General features: G+C 34.3%; 1 protein-coding gene across 1 annotated transcript; it reads right to left on the minus strand.

Moving 5' to 3' along the window:
* Positions 1-3,871: 3,871 nt before the first annotated feature.
* On the minus strand, positions 3,872-21,142 carry LOC137927348 (tubulin beta-1 chain-like). Its single transcript, XM_068771142.1, has 12 exons — positions 20,893-21,142; positions 17,229-17,340; positions 16,196-16,318; positions 14,481-14,582; positions 13,709-13,836; positions 12,619-12,786; positions 11,979-12,093; positions 10,229-10,299; positions 6,997-7,136; positions 6,246-6,405; positions 4,864-4,965; positions 3,872-4,007 (listed from the first exon to the last, which is right to left on the minus strand). Exons 1-12 carry the CDS (start codon positions 20,947-20,949, stop codon positions 3,915-3,917), a joined length of 1,371 nt encoding a protein of 456 aa, XP_068627243.1. The 5' UTR covers positions 20,950-21,142; the 3' UTR covers positions 3,872-3,914.
* Between the last annotated feature and the right edge of the window lie 457 nt (positions 21,143-21,599).

A 21,599-nucleotide genomic window follows, 5' to 3' on the forward strand; every position in this document is an offset into this window, starting at 1 on the left:
TGATATTTGAAAGTGTAAAATTAATGACATTGTCAATTTTCTTGAAAGCCAACTGTAGTATTAAACCTTTGCAGTAGGAAAACTATAATTTAGATACTCGTTCTAATTGATTTCAGTCATAGAAACTTCTTGAATCTTTTCTAAACATTTTCTGTGTGACAGCTATATTGACGTTAATTTCCTTCGTGATAATTACCTTTCATCTAAATACAAAAATACAACACTTTTGTCGAATATATTCGATCCCAAAACAAATTAATACTGTTACAAAGCACGAGTTACAGAACCCCCTAAACAATAAACACGGAACCCTACGATCAAAAAGTGCTGTAAACACGCGTGACCTTGAAGTTATTTATAGATTTTCGTGTGCGGTTCTCGGAAATTCTAAACGAGAACTATCTCGAACTTACTAGAACCTTCTCCGTGGTATAAATAGGTGTACTCCCCATGTCGACAGTTCAGTGTTGTGTTTCGAGTTATAAGATTAATATCTACGATCAGTGATATATATTGACTATTTGGTAAGTTATTTGGACAAATATTTCTTGAGCTATTTGGAAGCTAAGTTTGGACTAAGCGAAAGTATACTTTGTGTTAAAGTAGGGCGACCATCTGATTTGTGAATAAAAGAATCCTTGTGAACAAGCGGTGTTTTATTCCGAATCAGAACCCATAGTACGTAACAATACAATCGAAGGTATACATAGCCTAGTGAATTGATAAGTCGAAGTGATATTAGATAAGCTTTATACCGCAGAACAGATGGTCGATGGATCCAAGGTAGATACCAGGTAACCACCAAACGATGTCATCGAGGTAGACATGTGAGGTAGATATACGTAACGTTTAACATAAAAATTACAGACATTGTACTACCAGGTGCTAAAGGCCTGGTGCATTTAAAACAAATAATAATAAGTATTTCATATTGATAGTAAAACTTTTAAACGTTTTTTCTCTCGCAAATTTGTCCGCTATCGCTTCGCATCGCGTATGCTACCAACCTTTCAGGATACGCTTATTTAACTTTAATAGCCAAGGACATTTGTGTTGCCCTTGAAATGTGCACACTTCTATATTCATTGATGTAACTCTATGATGTATATATCCTCACGCTTTATCTCCAAAAAGGGTTGGTGGAGTTCGATATAAATTGTTAGGTGAATATCAATATACAATATCGGGTATGCTAATAGAGATATTAAATCATATTGTTACGTATCAGGGTGGAGATTGAATTGTAATTCCATTTATACTCAACGTGTCGTGAGACGACACGTGTTATTTTACAGCACCAAACTTAATCATAGCAATGGATCACTATAATCTCTATTAGTGCACAATTTCGTAACAAAGGGAACACTGGTACTTTTCCACCTTGTAATGTTTCATTTATAGCTTTGTTATCGATTCGTATCGCTGACGAGACGTCAGACGAGAAACTTCCTGCCTTCCTTTTAATGTCTAGACAGTTCAATGCCGGGTCTGGAAGCATCTATTGTAGTTCATACTTTATTTTATCTTGTGGCGTTCATTAGAACGCACCCAAATTATCTGTGAACGCATCTGTTTTTGGCATGCCCCTTCTTACACTGGGTACATCTAGCTCACTTTGCGACGCGCCGCGCTACCGAGCGGACGTGTCGCTCCAACCGCTGTTCAACAAAGGAAATACTTGTAACTCAGATTAAGATCTATTGTTCTGTGATATTATAAGTTTAACCATCCGGCAAGTGTTTTTCTTTACATCGAATTATCTATTACCGGACGAGGGGCCCGTACTAACGACCACTCCTCAATCTTAATACCATCCAGCTACTGTGAAAGATGCGATGAAGTAACGTTTAATAGATCCAGCATATTTTTATTGTCACAATAACCCCCACTGTATCTTTAAGATATCGCGCCGTCAGCCCCGATAGTGTCGTTCGTGGAATTCGTTCTTTGTTCCCGTCGGTCTTGTTTCACAATGTTTTTCATTATGTCATCGGCAGAATAACATTACAGGATTTATGTCTATTACATACACTTTATAACTACAATGTAGGCTATATTCTTTGAAAATATATAGCTATATAATGAAGGATATTTATTTATAACGGCTCCGCTATTAGGGGCATCTTATACCCCTGTCTTTGGGAAGGACAGGGTCGTTTATTGTCTTTACTGTTTCATTCACGCTCTTTTTTTTTATTATCTTTCTTTTCTTTCAAATCACATGATCTGTCTTTCTACTTCTTTCATTTCACAATTTTCTCTCTTTCTCTTTCGTTCTATTCGCCATACATCCATCCTAAACAACTACATTCTAGGTATCTCTATTTACATATTTAATGGAATCAGGCGTTATTTTGCGGGAGTCCATCCTAAGTAAGAAAAGAACCAATATTTAGCCACTTCCGCACATGCAGTGGTAGTCGTACAACAAAACCGCCCGCCAGCCCGCTGATAAATGCGCATGCCACTCTGTGTTTGGCACTAAAAAAGCCCCGTGGAGGGATGAAACACGTGTTGAGTAATTTAACAGTGGTAGTTTTGTAATCCGCATTACAAGAACATACAAAATATATGCTTCTACCTACCTACCACTATCACTACCAATATCATTACCACTACCACTACCACTACCACTACCACTACCACTACTACTACTACTACTACCTGCTAGATCTACCGGCTCGTGGTCGCTACTCGAGAATCTTTCAGCTCCAACGGTCAGCGACGTACCACGCCCGTAGATTCATTCTTCGAGATACGTCGGTGATCTTGAATCAAGCAGCGAAACTCTGAACTTAAACCCTTCTGTTGCTTAGATGACCTTGAGTCTGTTTATGAGGTTCCAACTTAGCCTTTCTAAAATTCATAAGCCCCCCTATGTAACATACATATATACATACTCGTGTCAGGTCCACTTTCGAATTGCACCTTTAACAATCAAATTGCCACCCTGTATGGCGTGGGCCGCACGTTAGGGAACCACGTAAATGCCAGTGTTTCCCTAAGTTTCCTTGTTAAGTGTATTTTTATACATCTCAATTCATACTTCATAATTCGTAATTATTTCTTATCAGAGAATTTTTTTAAGTCTCTCATGATATATTCTAAATATCTTCTGCTATACAGAAATTAAAAATATATGATATTTCTAATCACTCTGTATAAATGATCGATCGTAAATATGTTGCGTTAATTTATTTTTTCTAATGGAATACGACAGGCAAATTACTTCCAGCAGTGCAGTCTGCATGTAGTAAACAATATTTAATCTAATATATAAAATTCTCGTGTGACGGTGTTCGAACTTGAACTCCTCCGAAACGGCTTGACTGATTTTTACCAAATTTAATATGCGTATTCAGTAGGTCTGAGAATCGGCTACTATCTATTTTCTATACCCCTAATTGATAAAGGTTGTTCACACTTAAAAAAATTATTTTAACGAAATTTTTTGTTTTTATTTTTATGATACAGCATACAAGAATACATACAACCATAAATTTTCACCCCTCTACGATCAACCCTTATTTTTTATTTGTAAATTAAAATATCAATTTTTTTTTTGCAAAACAACGTTTGCGGGATCAGCTAGTTTTAATATATAATAAACCCGATTTTTCAAACTATTTTTTCTTAGTATATTAACATTACGTTAATTATTATTTATGAAACCATTGAATGAACATGAACAAAATATACCGTAAATTGATTTTTACCATTCTAAAACTTTTAACTAATCACCTGTATATTGATCATGTGTTTTTATAATTCTTACTTCTCTTTTCTCTTTAGAAAGTCTTTATATCTCATATTACATTCTTCATATTCTATAGTACGAAAAATAAAGATAAGTGGGATATAAAAAACAAAAGAATATTAAATTATTTATTAATAAAAAAATCGTTTATATGAATTCAGCGCGCCAACTGAGCAGCGTCAATTGGATATTGTTCCCTTTCTTCTTCTTCTTCGTCGAACTCAATCTCTTCGTCTTCCACCTGCGCATCCTGGGAGGCAGATGATATAAAATACATTAAACATCATCGTGGTCATTTCAATTGGTTAAGTATGAGCCTGATTGGTGAATATGAACGCCAATTCATTGCAAAGAGTCATCCCTAACCCAAGTACACGAGGCGTCAGCCCCGATAACGGTAATCGTCAAACACAATAACAAATCTTAGGTAATCTATCGAAGCGCCTTTCTAGAACCTAATGAATACAGTTCATTATCATTATCATCGTTTCAGCTGTAAAACGTAAAGCTCTCTTATTTACAATAGAACCTCTTGAAGGTCTAAGTCAAGTGCTTTATCACCTGAACAAGGTAATCTGTCATATGTCCACATTGTAGTCAATTCTCTGCTTACTGTTCAGTGGTTTTCAGAATCTTTTACAAATTACTAGGAAAATTGAGAAAAAATTGGTTTGATCTTTGGAAAGGGGGGATCTATTTACATTATAATAATAATTGATTGTCATGCCATTTTATAATAACTTACTTTTCTATCCTTTCCTTCAAATCGTCAAAGCTATATATTACCAACATATTTTTTTTAAAATGCTTTTATTGGGGACATCTCGTTCACCTCTATCTAGTGAGGTACAGGATGTTTTTTATTTTATATTTTTTCTACTCCTTACATTCGTTACATTATCATTCATTCGTTCTCTGTCTTTCATCACAATGTTTAGCTTTCTTCTAGCTTACTCGTCTTCTTACATCCTTCGCTTCCGCTCCCAGAATTTTACAATAGGTTCTTTTTAAAATTATTACAGTTTTCATTTTTAATTTTGATTATTAATACCAAAATATTACAGTTGATACGAGAGCTATCGTACCAAAATTACAGAAGTACGTACCTGATATTGCTGGTATTCTGAAATGAGGTCGGCCATGTTGCTCGCAGCCTCTGTGAACTCCATCTCATCCATACCCTCACCGGTATACCAGTGAAGGAAGGCCTGAAAACAATTTGCATTTCGTATCGTTATTTCAGTGTTATATTATAAATCGGCACAAAAGGCACCTAGACCTCTTTTAAGGCAGCAAAGCTAAAAGTTAGAGGCCAATAAGTATTTACACAGTAGAAAGCTGCAACCAGCTCTAAACACCTGTTGCGAAGAGCCGCTCCAGAAACTGAACATTTGCTTAATATAAATCATGTAAATAAGTCAACAAACCAAGTTTCACGTATTTCGATCAACTACAAACTATTGAATGCTATAAATAGGTTTAATTTAAATATATTGTAACGAAATAATCACAGTTGTCAAAATGCTTTCGCTTATCTGTCAATCCATCGGTCTGCGCATGCGCAAAATGTAAGGACGCGCGGCGTATGATTTGTAGGCGGCTGTCAAAACCGCGTCTCACGCCGAAAAATATTATGAAATATAATAATGGCGAACAGCGTCAAGTGACATATGTGTTGTTTGTGAATTTGTATTAAATCTTTAGTGCTGTGATGGAATATGTAATTAAATACTACTATATATCAATTTTGAATCAATATTTAATATTTACAAATGAGTGATGAAAGTTTTATATAAAATTATTTAATACGCATGACAAATAATTTATTGCGGCGTTGGTGTGTCTGAAGTTGTAGGCGGATGACTTTTAAAATAAACTGTGTCTATCTTACATCCGAGCGTTTTAATTTTTGTGCTCCAGCTCGCTAGGTGTTGTCTCTAACATTGCCTACCTAACCTGTTAAACTCCACCATAATATACTTTCTAATTTTAGAATAAACTATAAAGCAAAAGATCTAAGATATCTTGTGGAACCTTATTATATATGCATACAACCCGTGAAGTATTTGTTAACTTTTTTATGACGATATTTAGGCGTTACTGGTTTATTAAGGTTTAAAAGCCCCCAGAGAGCAATGGAGAAAGCTGTGCCAAGTTTGGAGTGATGACCACGGTACGGTAGAAGCGATGTGGGTGAGACAGGCAGTAGGTGGATTGCTACCATGGCTGAGGTCAGTCCAAAACTGGTCATCTTGGCGAATTTTGGAGGTGGCCTGTGCATTGTAATGGACGTCCATCGCCTGGATGGAAGAAGTAGAAGCTCGAGGACTCCCGAAGGAGCCAGAATTAAAGTCTTCAATACTATTTCTCCGGGTTAGTAGACCGCCTAAGTCTTGGATCGCTTCGACCAATGCTCCTACGACTAAATTCAAGTGTTATTTATGTCGCATTTAAAATTGTAAGAGGTTTGAAGAATTGGAGATCTCACCCGTCGACGGAACATAGCGGAGAACTGCTCCGAAATCCTCTTGAAGATCTCCTGGATAGCGGTGGAGTTACCGATGAAGGTGGCCGACATCTTCAGACCGCGCGGTGGAACATCACATACCGACACCTTCAAGTTGTTAGGGATCCACTCCACAAAATAACTGGAAACAACCAGGTTACAGTAACTAGTGACCTCAGAAGCCGCAAGGACCCTTCCGATCCGTGATCTTAATTATGATAAACCTGTAAAAGTCCACAGGCTAAGTGTTGACATCATCTGTGACATTAGTCTTGATATATAATATAGAGATGAATAAACGAATAAATATCTTATATATATTTAAATATATATAAGATATTTATTATAAATATCTTATATATATATTATAAGAAAAGGACCAAGATTTAGCCACTTTCAAACATGCCACTGCATGTGCGAAAGTGGCTAAATCTTGGTCGTGCAACAAAGTGCACCGCCCGCCAGCACGCTGATAAATGCGTATGCGGCAAACAATGCGAATCACACAACCGCCACCACCAAATTACTCAACACGTGTTTCACCCCTCCACGGGGCATCTTCAGGAGTTACGTTACACCGATTAGTGCCAAACACAATAATTATTACAAATATAAAATATTACTAATAAATATACAAATATTGTTAAAAAAATAAATTTTACACACTAGTGAATTATTTGAATAATTTTTGAGAATAAATAATAATAAAGGGCTACAAAAATGTACATAATACCTTGAATTCTTGTTCTGGATAGCGAGGATCTGATCATCGACCTCCCGCATGGACATGTGGCCACGGAACATGGTGGCTACAGTCAGGTAGCGGCCATGCCGTGGGTCCGAAGCCGTCATCATATTACCCGGGTTGAACATCTGCGGAAATTAAATATAGCGCCATCTATTGATATAAAGTTAACCACTTCTGTCAATTTTTCGATGTATATATAAATATATATACACACACACACATATATATCTATCTAATAGATACAGACGTTACCTCGCGGAAGTCCATCCTAAGTAAGAAAGGGACCAATATATAGCTATTTCCGCTATGCAGCAGTAGTCGTGCAATGAAGTGCACCGCCCGCCAGACCGCTGATAAATGCGCGCGCGGCAAACAATGTGAAACATAACTACCACCTTTCATCTACTCTACACGTGTTTCACCTCTTCACGGGGCATCCTCAGGAGATGTTAGACCAGTGCCAAACACCGACCGTCACTAATATTAGTCCTTTTCTTAGTATATATACATATACATACTAAGAATACTATATATATATATATATAAATATATATATTTCACACCATTTCATCGCCAGCACCTAATAAACCCTATTACATAGTATTGTACTATTGTGGACTTATTTCGTTTCTATCAGATTCGGTATATACAGGTAGTATTACATTACATATTTACACTACATATTTCTAACGTGAAATAAAGTAATCGAAATTCTCACAAGTAGAGTCGTAAGAGCGAATATTAAATTCAGGAAAAAGGTTCTAGAAGTTTCCATTGGTGGATCAATTTTTTTATGAACATATTTACGGTGTAGTATCATCACCAGAATCTAATTTAAATCGATTACAAACAAAGCGTAGAACTGTAAAAAAAAAACTATTGCGATGAAGTTGGCAGAGATGTACACATGAACAATATCGTATTGCTGCCATACGGTCGATATGAAATTTCACTGGAATAACATTGTAAAATACATTACTCTCAAAGATATTTAAATTTAATTCCAGTAAATTCTATTATCCATCATAACTCAGATATTTTTCTGAATAAAGAAACAAAAAAAGAAAAAAAAGCTTTGATTTGATATATAAATAATCCCTGTAGGTTTAATATAATGGAATTTATTACATAAATTAGGTTATTTGTTTCTCATGTATAATAAATTTTTGGTGTTTACGAGTTTATTTGGTAGTGATTTATAAATACATTATATTTGTTTTAAAAATAGTACATATATTATTATTATTATCTTTGGGCTTTATGAGCCGATGGAGGTTTCGTGGGTAAATCCCTCACTTTTTTTATTACTAAGTCACCTGACATTCTCTGCCGCCATAGCACCTTTCATATAGGTGATATATCTTTTTTTAATTTACCTTTTATTTTAAAATTCATATCTGTATTTACTTTCTTATTTACCTGTGCGATCAACGCTTATAAGGTACCCGGCGATAAATATTCCACATGGATCTTTGGAAAGAAACAATCGGCTAATTTCGGCTTCGTAGAGCGTTATCTCTGTCGCACGAAATACAAACAGTCCGGTATCTATTAGGAGCTGTTACAACAAGTATCATTTGATTACTTTTATTTTTTGTATAAAATACACCAACTTTTCTATAAGTGGTGGCTTTAGGTTGGGGTAAAATAAAATAAAAAATCACCTTATGTTTGCGTATTTAATTATTTTGGAAAATTAAAACTGTATATAATAAACACCGCTGTACCTATTTTTATTTTTATTTCAATATCTCATTTTAACGATTAAAGCCACCACCTATAGAAACAAATAATGCTCTACGAAGCCGAAATTAGCTGATTGTCTCTTTCCAAAGGTCGATGTGCAATATTTATCGCCAAGTACTGTACATTTATTCCTGTTTTTTTTCTAGATTGTTTATTATCAATTACTATATAGAAATTACTAATCATCTGTACATCTTTACGTGATTTTTTTTTTTTTAATTTTTGGTATTTTATCCCTTTCAGGACCATAAGGTTACGGTACCTTATTTAATTAATTTAGCTAGATGTAATGAATTAATAGGCATCCTAAAAACATAATTTATACTAAAAATTCAAAAAAGTTTTACATTTTTTTTGGAAATTTATGGGACAAATATGTCCCTATGGTCGCTAAGGGTTACTTTCTACTTAAACTCCAAATTTTGGTTTACTTGTTGGTAAGCCTGTTTTGTTGTAAATAATGTACATTTGTTACTTAGTGTACTTTTTTTACTTGTTTATGAATAATATAAATATAATAGGGCAAGTTATTTGTGGTACTGGGTGAAACAATTCCTGTTGTTAGATGATTGGTTAATGATTAGATGGATTGTTTTTTTGAGACGTTGAAGGTTCAGGTGATTCTTGCCGTTGAAGAGTCGTCGTCTCTTCAACCTCGACATCAAATACCCCTTGGTCATCATCCTGTACTAGAAGTCTTTGGTCTTCGTCATCAAGCGCTAAGTCATCTTCCTCATCGCTATTGTCGCCCACAAAAATTTGAAGAATTTTATTTTTTCGAAGTTCAAAAACTCCACGTCCCTTACGAAACATATTCTGAGAAAAATATGAATAAGAAAATGATAGCATTTTGGTATATCACCAGGCTAAAAGTTAAGAAATTCCGTATAAAAAGTATCCCTTTACGCCGACAGGGACATCCGTGTCCCATAATCTTTATAACGATATATCACAGAATACAACATAAATACATTACTACTGAATATTTAGAATAACAATTTACTTAACAGGTAATGATAATTTGACACTGTAAAAACTTGAAAAGCACTTTTACAATATCAATTATTTATTCCAAACAGCAGATCATTCGCGCCAAAAGAACTCTAACGTTCCGATGACGATAAACAATAAACGGTGTTAGTTATCCTATATTGCCAGTAAAAAATAATAAAAAGGTACTTTCCGAAATATTAAAACAAAAAAATAATTTACAATGGTTACGTAAATATTTAATTAATCCATGATTTTTGCTTGGGACACCGGTGTCCCCGTGGTCGTGAAAGGGTTAAATCAGGGGGGCCTTGACTGATATGAAGATTTTTTTGTCATCAGGAATATTAATGAGTTTATTCGATTACTTGGATCCGAATGACAGGCACTGCTACTGAGGACCCGACCCACTCGGATCCGAGTGATGAGCACTGGATATGTTAGTAATGAAAAGGTGATTACATATCTTCACATCACTTACTTGACTCATCAGCTCTGGCACTGTCTGGGCGCGGTAGTTGAAGGCATTACGAGCTGTCAGTGGTGCAAAACCTGCGAAGAGAATTATATCTTCAAAAATCTGGTATGTTTAAAATAAATTGGATCTGTCTGTCTATACATGGTGATTGTAAATAGGGATTAAAGCAAACAAATATACATTCATTATTTACACCTATTTTCAATTACACTGTTTATATATGGGAACTATTACTTCGAACGAGGCTGATAGATGTCGCTAGTAGTGGATTGCATCGCGCTATCTTTTGATACGGGTCAATATAAGAACACCGTTAGTTGTCCGGGATTGACTTACTAATAAGAATCAATATATAAAGTATTCACAATGATTGTAAATAGTTATAAAAGCCAACAAATGAGTAATATATTTATAGTATTTACGCCTATTTACAATTACTCTGTTGATATATCGGAATGTTATCAATTCGGATGACGCTGATAGATGTCGCTAGTAGTATATTGCCTCGCGCTATCTTTTGACACGGGTCAAAAAGAACGCCGCCTAATTGTCTCAGAATTGACTTACTAATAAGAATCAATATATAAAGTATTCACAATGATTGGAAATAGCTATTAAAGCCAACAAATGAGTAATGTATTCATAGTCTTTACACCTATTTCCAATTACTCTGTTGATATATCGGAATGTTGTCAATTCGGATGACGCTGATAGATGTCGCTAGTAGTATATTGCCTCGCGCTATCTTTTGACACGGGTCAAAAAGAACGCCGCCTAATTGTCTCAGAATTGACTTACTAATAAGAATCATATGTTATATATAATATATACATGGTGATTGATAATTGGTATATAGGAGATGAACGTATCTCTCATGTCGGCCAAATAATATATTTACAGATTGTACTTGTGTATTACCCATTTTGGAAGTATACAGAAAAATTACTAAAATGATAAAGTAGATACAGTAATACCCCGCTTTACGCGACCCCGTTATACGCGGTTTCACTATAACGCGAATTGCAAATTTCGCGCTCAAATGCCTCGAATTACGCGAAAGAGTGCGTATAAATATAATGAGTCATCAACTTCTCTATGGTGTCTTGACCATCTGTCAAACAATTAAAAACAGTGTTGGGTGTTATGAACGTATTTTACAAGAACGTAAACAAAACGTTACCCAAAAGACTATAGATGTATTTTTCCGTAAAAAATAAGTAGTATGTATTGCATAATGTGTTCCTAGAATTAAAGTGATTGATTAAAATGATTTGTACTTTTTTGTAATAATTTTTGACGTATGTTTAATCATAAACCTCGTTATACGCGAATTTCAGTTAACGCGATTTTTTTTGGAACGTATCCCTCGCGTAAAGCGGGGTATTACTGTACTCTGATATATGTCACATTAATTAATTGTGTTACATCTGGAATTGCAAAACCTGCAGGGACAAATAGTAAACAATAATTGATTTTGACATATAGTAATATGAATTTTAAAAGGCTTCCGGCATTATGTTATTTTTTTTCGAAATCATCGATTTTTCTAGGGACGTACCATTAATAGGCACAAAAAAGATCTAAACATTGACTGTTTTACAAGATATTGCACCTAGAATTGATCACCCTGTATTTATTATGATGCACGGAAACTTCGTATTTACATGCTGTATTTGTATAGAAAAATTGAGACATTTTTTTTCTATACAGATTCAAACAACAAATTTAAAATTAGAATACAGTTGATTCTTACCAGGCATGAAGAAGTGGAGTCTAGGGAATGGGACCATGTTCACCGCCAGCTTCCTAAGATCCGCATTCAGCTGTCCCGGGAACCGGAGGCACGTGGTCACACCTGACATCGTGAGCTAAAAGGAGGCATGATAGATAAAGGTAAAATAGAAAGGTGTAGCCAACGTCATTCTCGTATATACATATATATATATGTACATATATATCATATTATATACATATGCAAAATGATACAATAACCTCAAAATCTCATTATCACGCCTTCCAAGTATGTAATGGGGTACCAAATAACAATCAAATTCTTTTCCGGTCCCCCCTATATATATATATATATATATATATATATATATATTTACCCGACACAATTCTCTCATACACAACGATCTTAATAGACTTCTCCCAACTCAAAAAAATGCTTCTGCGTATAAATTTGCACAAAGGAATATACCCTTTGCCAATACTCACGCACTTTGTGAAGTAGTAAGTTACATCACAACTATATAGGGTGTTTAAATGTTAAGCTTTGGCAAGGGAAAGTTATTTATCTAGATACGAAGATGCTGTCACATATCCCCCCCTAACTCCCCCCCTTTAAGGTACTAAGTACTAAACTATAACAAATCATCCTGTATATATATTACCGAGATTAGGTGGTTGAGGTCCCCGTAGCTAGGGCTGCTGAGCCTGAGGGTCCGGAAGCAGATGTTATAGAGGGCCTCGTTGTCGATGCAGAACGTCATGTCGGTATTCTCCACCAGCTGATGCACCGACAGGGTCGCGTTGTACGGCTCCAACACCACCTCGCTCACCTGAGGAATACGAAATTATTATGTCCTTTGGTGGTGAAACGTTTGGAACTATATTTAACAAACAGGATACAATAATACCTCGCTTTGCGTCGTTTCGTGTTGTGGTTTTTTGGAAATTGCGTCGCTGCTTAATTAGTACTAATTTTCACTGTGCGTCGTTAGATTTTAGAGATTGCGTCGTTTTGGGTTCGAGTCTTTAATTTTTCTTTTTAATTTTCTTTTTTTCTAAAAGATGGCAACACTTTTGTTGTGCTTTTTTAAAAGAGAATAATAAATTTATATAAATTTTTAACGTGTTGTTTCTGGTTACAAAAAAGGTATATATTGTTCCAATTTATTTATTGGCACAGTTATATTATTTTGGTTTTTTAAATGTTTACTTTGTACAATTTTGTTTTTAAAAAGTAGTATTTTCGTAACCCTGGAACCTATCTTCGATCTTTACATGGTTTGCTATAAAAAATCTTAATTCACTTTGCGGCGTTTCAATACTCGTCGTGTTTTTTTCGGAACGTAACCACGACGCAAAGTGAGGTATTGGTGTATTTAATTAAAATTCTTCGTGTCGAAGAACTGCGCATCTGAATGTCAGTGGACAAGGCACTTCGCTAGTGCAACAGACGGCTGTTAGATCCGTTGTCCACCACTGCCCCCCCCCCCCAACTAGGAGGACCGTCGATATAGTCCACATCACGTGACTTCGCTTTATGTGGGCAACACAAAACCAGTAGTGGCCGACCGAAGGTGGACACACAACCTTGTTATGATCTTCGTTGGACTGTGTAAAGCTGCCTAAAGATACCTATGTCCAGCTGTGGACGCCTTCTGGCTGGAATTCTGATGATGACTTTTAAATGAAGGTCCTAATAAAAGTAAAAATCTTGTCAAATCTTCTACATTAAAAAAAACTTTAAATACGTACCTTGGGAGAGGGGACGACGCTGAAGGTGTTCATGATCCTATCCGGATACTCTTCCCTGATCTTGCTGAGGAGCAGCGTGCCAAGTCCGGAGCCAGTGCCACCGCCCAGGGAGTGAGTCAACTGGAACCCTAGTAAAAAGTAACCCAATTGTAATATTATTTATATTTGACGAGTCTAAGGTCTGAATTGAGGAGATTCGATGAAGAACCGATCACCAAAGTAGCAGGATTATTCGTCTGAAGTGCAATGCTGCAAATCGTATACCATCCCGTGATCCAGTTGCTAGGTGCCTAATGAAGCTAATAATTACCGGAGGGTCGGAAAAAAATAATATTCCTTAGATGTACAGATGAAAAATTGTGAGGTAGCCGGCGGCCCTCACGGCACCTATTGTTGGGTATCGTGAGGCAGCCGGCGGTCCTCATGGCACTTAAAAAGTTAAAGATTTTTACACCTACAATCAATCATCCTGTATAAATACCATCACAATAAAAATATTTAGGTCTCACCAGCTGTTGGTGGCAGTGACCCACATCACTGCCACCAACAGCTATTGGGGTCAAAAGTGTCTCAAGTGGCAACCACGTGCCGGTAGACGCGACGTGGATAGGCCCCTCGTTAGTTGAACCGACATAGTCTAGTTCACGAGAAGTCAATACAAGCAGCGCAAGACGTGTCGTTGTGATGACCTTTGAAAGGGAGGACTATACCTTTGCCTGCTTTTTTTCTCTTTATAATTTTTTTCTGTTAAGATGATTAATAAAAAGTTTACCTTGCAGACAGTCACAACCTTCCGCCTCTTTTCTAATCACGTCGAGCACAGCGTCCACCAGCTCAGCGCCTTCTGTGTAGTGGCCCTTTGCCCAGTTGTTTCCTGAACAAAAAAAAATTAAATTTAACTCGAACAACTAATTCAAACTAAATAATCTTCAACTGTTTTTTTTCTAATTTTGAAAACAACACTAATTTAAATAATTAAAACTAAATTTTAAAATAAATAGTAACAATATATATTAATCGTCTTAAATAATAGTTGAGTTTGACAGATGTGGACGTATCGTTGCGATCTTTGTCTCATGTCAGTTAAAAAAATAATATAAAATGACATACATTCAAACATCACATAGATCTAATATAACCATTCCAGACTATATAAATGAGTCGCTACGAATAATTCACATTATTTTTTCTAAAGGAATATGACAAGTAAAAAAAATTACTTTGGTTAAACCAGTAGCGTAGCTAGGGGGTGGCGAGCGAAGCGGCCGCACCAGGCACCACAAGCAGGGGGCACCAAAGTTGAAAATAATTTATTTTAATTTTTTTTAATTATTTTGAACCAAAAAAATTATATATTAACTACATTCTGTTCTGTATTTTGAAATTATTTACTCTTTGGGGGGGGGGGGCAATAAGCCCCAATCTGCCCCAGGCCCCAAATGCCATAGCTACGCCACTGGGTTAAACCATTGGATACGGTGTGTTATATATTTATTTACAGTAAATATCTATATATACAGCCCCTCAGAGCTTTCATATCTATAATAAATCACCTGTGTGGTGATCGGTCTGAAATATTTATTTATTCTAATAAAATACTTCAAGTTAATTACTTCTGGCTGTACAAAGTGTACAGGAACAGATTATACACAATTATTAGTTTTAATATCTAGTAACACGTATTTTGTAAAAGCCTTTTTACTATTCGTTCGTTATTATAATTAAGAAAATGCATTATTTATTATATGTTAGGGATATATTTGTTGCCGACTCCGATGGTTTATTTGCTCTGCTACAAATTAGTTTACAGTACCCGGCGATAAATATTGCACATCGACCTTTTGAAAGAGACAATCGGCTAATTTCGGCTTCGTAGAGCGTTATCTCTATTGCACGAAATACAACGACTAACAAAACGTCACATAGATAGTGTGGGACAGAGTGTATTTTCGATGTCGTTTACGTCTAATACAATTTGTTTTTCGAACTCTGCATGATGTAAATAGTATTACAGAAAATTCACTAGATGGCGCTAATTTACATAATTGGTATCGACAACTCTATTTACATGCAAGTGACGCAACTAGATGGCGCTGTCCTCCGCTTTATATCTGAAGCCTGTATTTTTAAAAATACAATAATTGTCAGCAAATGAGTTATAAATTAACCCATTCACCGCTTCTAAAACATGCTGCAAATCGTATACCATCCCGTGATCCAGTTGCTAGGTGCCTAATGAAGCTAATAATTACCGGCGGGTCGGAAAAAAATAATATTCCTTAGATGTACAGATGAAAAACTGTGAGGTAGCCGGCGGCCCTCACGGCACCTATTGTTGGGTATCGTGAGGCAGCCGGCGGTCCTCATGGCACTTAAAAGGTTAAAGATTTTTACACCTACAATCAATCATACCATCACATACATCACATATAAATATCACAATCATCACATATAAATACCATCACACCAAAAATATTTAGGTCTCACCAGCTCCACTCTGTCCGAACACGAAGTTATCAGGACGAAACAGCTGGCCATAAGGTCCTGAACGTACGGCATCCATTGTCCCTGGTTCCAGGTCTACCAATACGGCTCTGGGCACGTACTTTCCTATATAATCAAAATATATTGGACATTAAAAACATCATCAGTATATTATTGTACACCATAGATAATAAGAATAGAAGAAGTCAATATAGAGGTACAATATATATATATATATATATATATATATGTGTGTGTGTGTGTGTGTGTGTGTGTGTGTGTGTGTGTGTAAAAGATATTAAATAAATACGAATAAATAACAAATGTTGCACAATATCCTATTTTAGAGGCCAGGGACGTGCTCTTTATCATCTTTTTAAATGCTGACAGCGATTTAGAGCATCTTATTGGTTCTGGTATCTCATACCATAACCTAACAGCGACAACAGTGAAACATTTCTCCACAAACATAGTAAAATGAACAGGTTTTATTTCAGGTTCTCCGATTATCTAAGAAATAACGTGAAAAAAGAAATAATTATAATCTACAAATAAATGTACTTATATATGTAAATATTGACTACCCCCTACTTATCCTTCGGTTTCCATACTATGTTTGGCTGTTAGATATTTGAGCCTTGTGTAATAAAATCCCCCATTGTACTTTTTTATATTTATTATACATTATTTATATTACATAACACGGGCATAAAAACAATGAATGTTATTCTGCCGTCATAAGAATAAAGGCCGTAACTAATACCATACTGTAAGCTATACCTACTTATAAAATAGCTTTTTTGAATATGATAAACCTTTCTTGTTACGACAGCAAAGTTAATAGTTATAGCCGCGGGGGGGGGGGTCAGGCCTAGGGGGCGCCAGGGTTTCATTGCACACGGGCGCTACACAAGCTAGAGCCGCCCCTGGATACAGGCCGATACCTACATGCCCTTTAGCAAATTTATGGCGGAGACCTATGTCCAGAGAACGTACTACGGATAATGATGATGAAGTCAGTCGAGTCAGATAATACCTGATGATGCTTCGTTATAGTACACATTGATCCTTTCCTGCTGCATTGGATTCTCTCCATTGTAATATCCAGAGTGATCGACGCCATGCTCATCCGATATGATCTCCCAAAACTGTAACCAAAATGTTAATATAATCCAGAGTTCCAAATACTTTTTTGTGTCGTAGACCCCTTGCCATGTTTTTCCGTGTTGGGTAGACCCCCTACTTACCTGATATTGATTTCCTGTAAATTTCTAACTGTAGTGAAGTTTAGTGTCAAAAACTTAAAGCAAAAACACATGTTAAATTATACATTTATTAATTGAATTTAAATTAAAACTAATCAAAATAAAATTTTGTATCTGTTATGTAAAATATACGTAACATTAAATAAACAATTTTTTTTTACATCATAGGTACTTTTATAAATAATGTAGATGTTTTGATATTATAAGATAGTATGATGTAAGTAAATAGGTACTATCAGTGTATGTGTTGAGATCCACTATTGTGGACCCCATTTTCATGTCATGGACCCCCAAATTTTTTTTCGCTGACGTAGACCTTTTGCAAGTTGTCATAGACCCCTGTGGGTCGATATAGACCACTTTGGAAATCACTGATATAATCTATGGTACTTATTCAAAGTCATTAAATATGGGTTACTTCGTATAGTAATACGAAGTATTGTGGCCTACTGGCCAGTACAGCCACAATACTTTTAAATATAGAATTATTTTTACGCGTTCGAAATCATATTCGAACGCCGATTTGAATATAGAAGCCATCATTAAGATAGTCACTGCAGGGCAAAAAATTTTATCAGCAGTCACGGTATAATTAAAAAATATATATTTTCATTTCTGAATGGTTCTGTATAAAGGCGGCTAAATGCGTTAATTCGACTCTGAGTTGCTGCCATTATGTTTAGATCGAATTTGAGAAAAAAAATACGTGACAACCCGCCAAACGCATATAAGTATTTTGACATCTGTCATTATTGTCTATGTTTCCTTAAAAACAAAGAAATATGACGATCGAAATTTAAAAATTAAGCATAGAAGTTCTCTATTCAAATTCAAACGATTTGGCATTGTTGTGCAAGTTAAACCGTATGGATGTTCAAAACGGAAAGGTTTTATTAACAAAGTTACATGCAGCAGAAATAATACCATGAAAGGTTCATCATCAGCTCCTGGAGATCCACTAAACATACGCCTCCGCTATAGATTTTTGAAAACCTTAACAAGTAAAAAAAATAAAAAAAAACCTTAACAAATAACCTGTCCACCTTGTGGAAGTACCATGCTACGCTCGCCGGTCTGTGACTCCGGTCTTGACTGTGGGAACCCTTCATGCCTAAAATTACCGCATGTACCTTTGTCAATAAAAGAATTTCATAATAATATGAAATTTAGACACGAGTTTTTCTGCATAAAACCGTTTGATTTCTGTTAAGAACCTGTCCACAACTGAAATATATAAGGATATATTTATGAGGTATATACTATTCAATCAAATTGAAATAAATAATTATCAATAAATAAATAAAATTTATTTTCGTTCTTTCCTGGTACAGCAAAAAAATGTTCTAATCTAAATATGTCACAAGAACTTTTGAATTTAGAATGACATTAGCATATCAATTCATCCTTTTCTTTTATTTTATAACAGCCATTTTAATTTCGTGCATGTTTTATAAGCATTCATATTGTTTTAAGTAAAACTACCGCTCTATACAAGATTATCGGAATATGTGTAAAACCTTTAAATGGGCGAATAGCGTATGTGCTTTTTTTAATTAATGTATATATAACATTATGATAATATAATAAGAAGTAAAGGTTTCCAAATACGAATTATTAAATAAAAAATGAATTATTGTTTACTATCTGTCCATGCAGACTTTGTAATGTCAGGAGTTGTTGGCATAGTGGAAAAAAAATTAAGAATGTAATGTATTTTATGGTGATCACTTTATGTAAGTTTATTAAAAATTTGTGTAAAAGTTTTATAGCTTTTTGCTGACAAATGATTACCCATAACCTATTCTGTATAAAAATATACAATAGAAACACAGAAAAAGATTCAATTTATTCCAATTTTTCAATTAGAAAGAAACGGAAAATGTTCACCACGCCATATTTGAATTTCCCGCCACGTCACTGTCATAGGGTTCATTGCCCTCGTGGTTAACAGATCGGAACGAATGACTCGCTTTTCTATGGAATTATATATCAGATTATGTGTTGTGTAGGAAGAGTCGAAAGGCGAACAGATATTTATTTATTATTTTATTTAGGTTGGAATAATGAATAATTGTCTAATCGGAGTTAAGCTAATAACCATAGTAAAGATATAGATTAATTAAATAATATTTAAAAAACCTTACAATGTAAAAGAAAAATGGAATACAAAAAGAAATTTATTTAAAGGCAAACTAAATTTTTACTCCGAGGATAGCTTATAGTAAACATCGATTTTAGAAGTATTTAAGGACACAACATGTAGGTCCATATCAGGAAAACGAAATACAAACAGATAAGAAAAGATATGTGTATTCTCAAAAAAAATATGAGTAATGTAGTATTTATGAATCACTCATTTAACAATGGTTTTTGAAAAGAATGTTTTTAATATAAATCTTTATTTAAATTTATATTAAAAACAATCTTTTTTAAATATTAAAAATTGTCATTTTTTTTTTATAAATGTTTATTATTGTCTGTCATAATATATATAATTATGATTCTATTCGCGGGAACGTTGACGTTTCTAACTTTTTTTTTTTAAAGAAAACGATCCAGGTAACTTTACCCGACTTACCGACCGCAACCGCATCCTATATTTAAACATAGAATCTGCCGTTACAATATATTATTTACATTCGTATGTAAATTAGATTTTACATTAAAATAACTATTTTATGATTATTTATTTTTATTTACTTAGTAAAAAATGAACAATTTTTTTAAAATAAATGGTTTAATTTAGAAATACGTCAAACCACAAACAGGCTATAATTTAAAAATCTTTGTCATACAATTTCACATTTTAACAAATGATAAGAAAATAAAACAATATTTTGTTATTATTACATTTGTTGTATTGTTCACGAATTCTTGTATTTCAGTTGATTTACGTATAATATACTTTTTAATGCAATTTTATCAAAATCTGTTATTTCATCTTTTTCATTACTTTATTTCCACATTTATCTAAAAAGATTATCTAAGATTCAAAATATATTACGTTTTGTGATGATGCAATCTATACTTCAGATTTAATACTAAACGTCTATTTAACAAAATTATGGAGAAGATGCATTGCGCACAATTACTTTTACATAATTCTGAGGTGAAACCGTAATTTTCTTTTCGTGTTAAAGTGAAAGTCGACCGTCACTGTCATTTAAGTAAAAGCAAAAAAATGTGCTACTTCGTGAGTATAGTCTGCACTTCACTTATCAAAGTCTGTCGCTAGTGAATTTTATTATTAATTAACAAACAAATTATAACATTCGACAGCCTCTCATCACAACCTTTAACATAATTTACTAGTAAACAAGTCATTAATATTTAACATAAAATTAATGTATTTTAACGAACTTTAGGTTAACAATGAAGTTCATATAGCTTATGTTAAACGTCTATTGTGTTCTTTTATATAAAAAAAAGTTTCACCTTCGATCCAATCTGATTTCCGCACTGACCAGCCTGTACGTGCACAATTTCACGCATTTTGATGGTACACTCACAAAACACTGGCGTAATAACTAAATTTAACGATAAATGTTAACGCATACTTTTGAAAGCAATGATTGACCGAGGAAAGCCTGGTATTATCGGCGTTATCGAACTTTATCAATGTTATCAACCCATTCGTAGTAAACCGACACAGGCGCGGATAAAGAATGACTAAAACGTGCTTTTAACTGATCTCTCGATTCTGACTGAATGTTACTTAGGAGGGGTCTAATAATATTGGATAATGTGACAAATCGGAATAATGCGATTAAATCGGTTACGTGTGTACCTTGATAAGTATAGTTATACAATACAAAGTATATTTTTATACATATCATTGCATACTTAATTACAAAACCTAGTCTTCTTTTCAATACACTATTAATATATAACACTAATTTATAAACATTTTTAAGTAAAGGCAACAAAAATTACTTCATTTTAAAGAATATTATATTTAACTCAAACTTTTATAAGTATTATTTAGTTAATATTCTTTTTTCTATTATGTAAAAATATTTATTGTGAGTATTTATCATGTAATTTCAAATACTACATATTATTGTATTTTCATATTAAAATTTTAAATAACAATTAAAAATTATTAATACTTATTAATAAGTTAAATTATATTAATTATGGGA

Source organism: Battus philenor, unplaced genomic scaffold (assembly GCF_028537555.1).
Source record: "Battus philenor isolate CCGP_79_NKW_IND1 unplaced genomic scaffold, ilBatPhil1.0.hap1 SCAF_30, whole genome shotgun sequence".
Lineage (NCBI taxonomy): Eukaryota > Metazoa > Arthropoda > Insecta > Lepidoptera > Papilionidae > Battus > Battus philenor.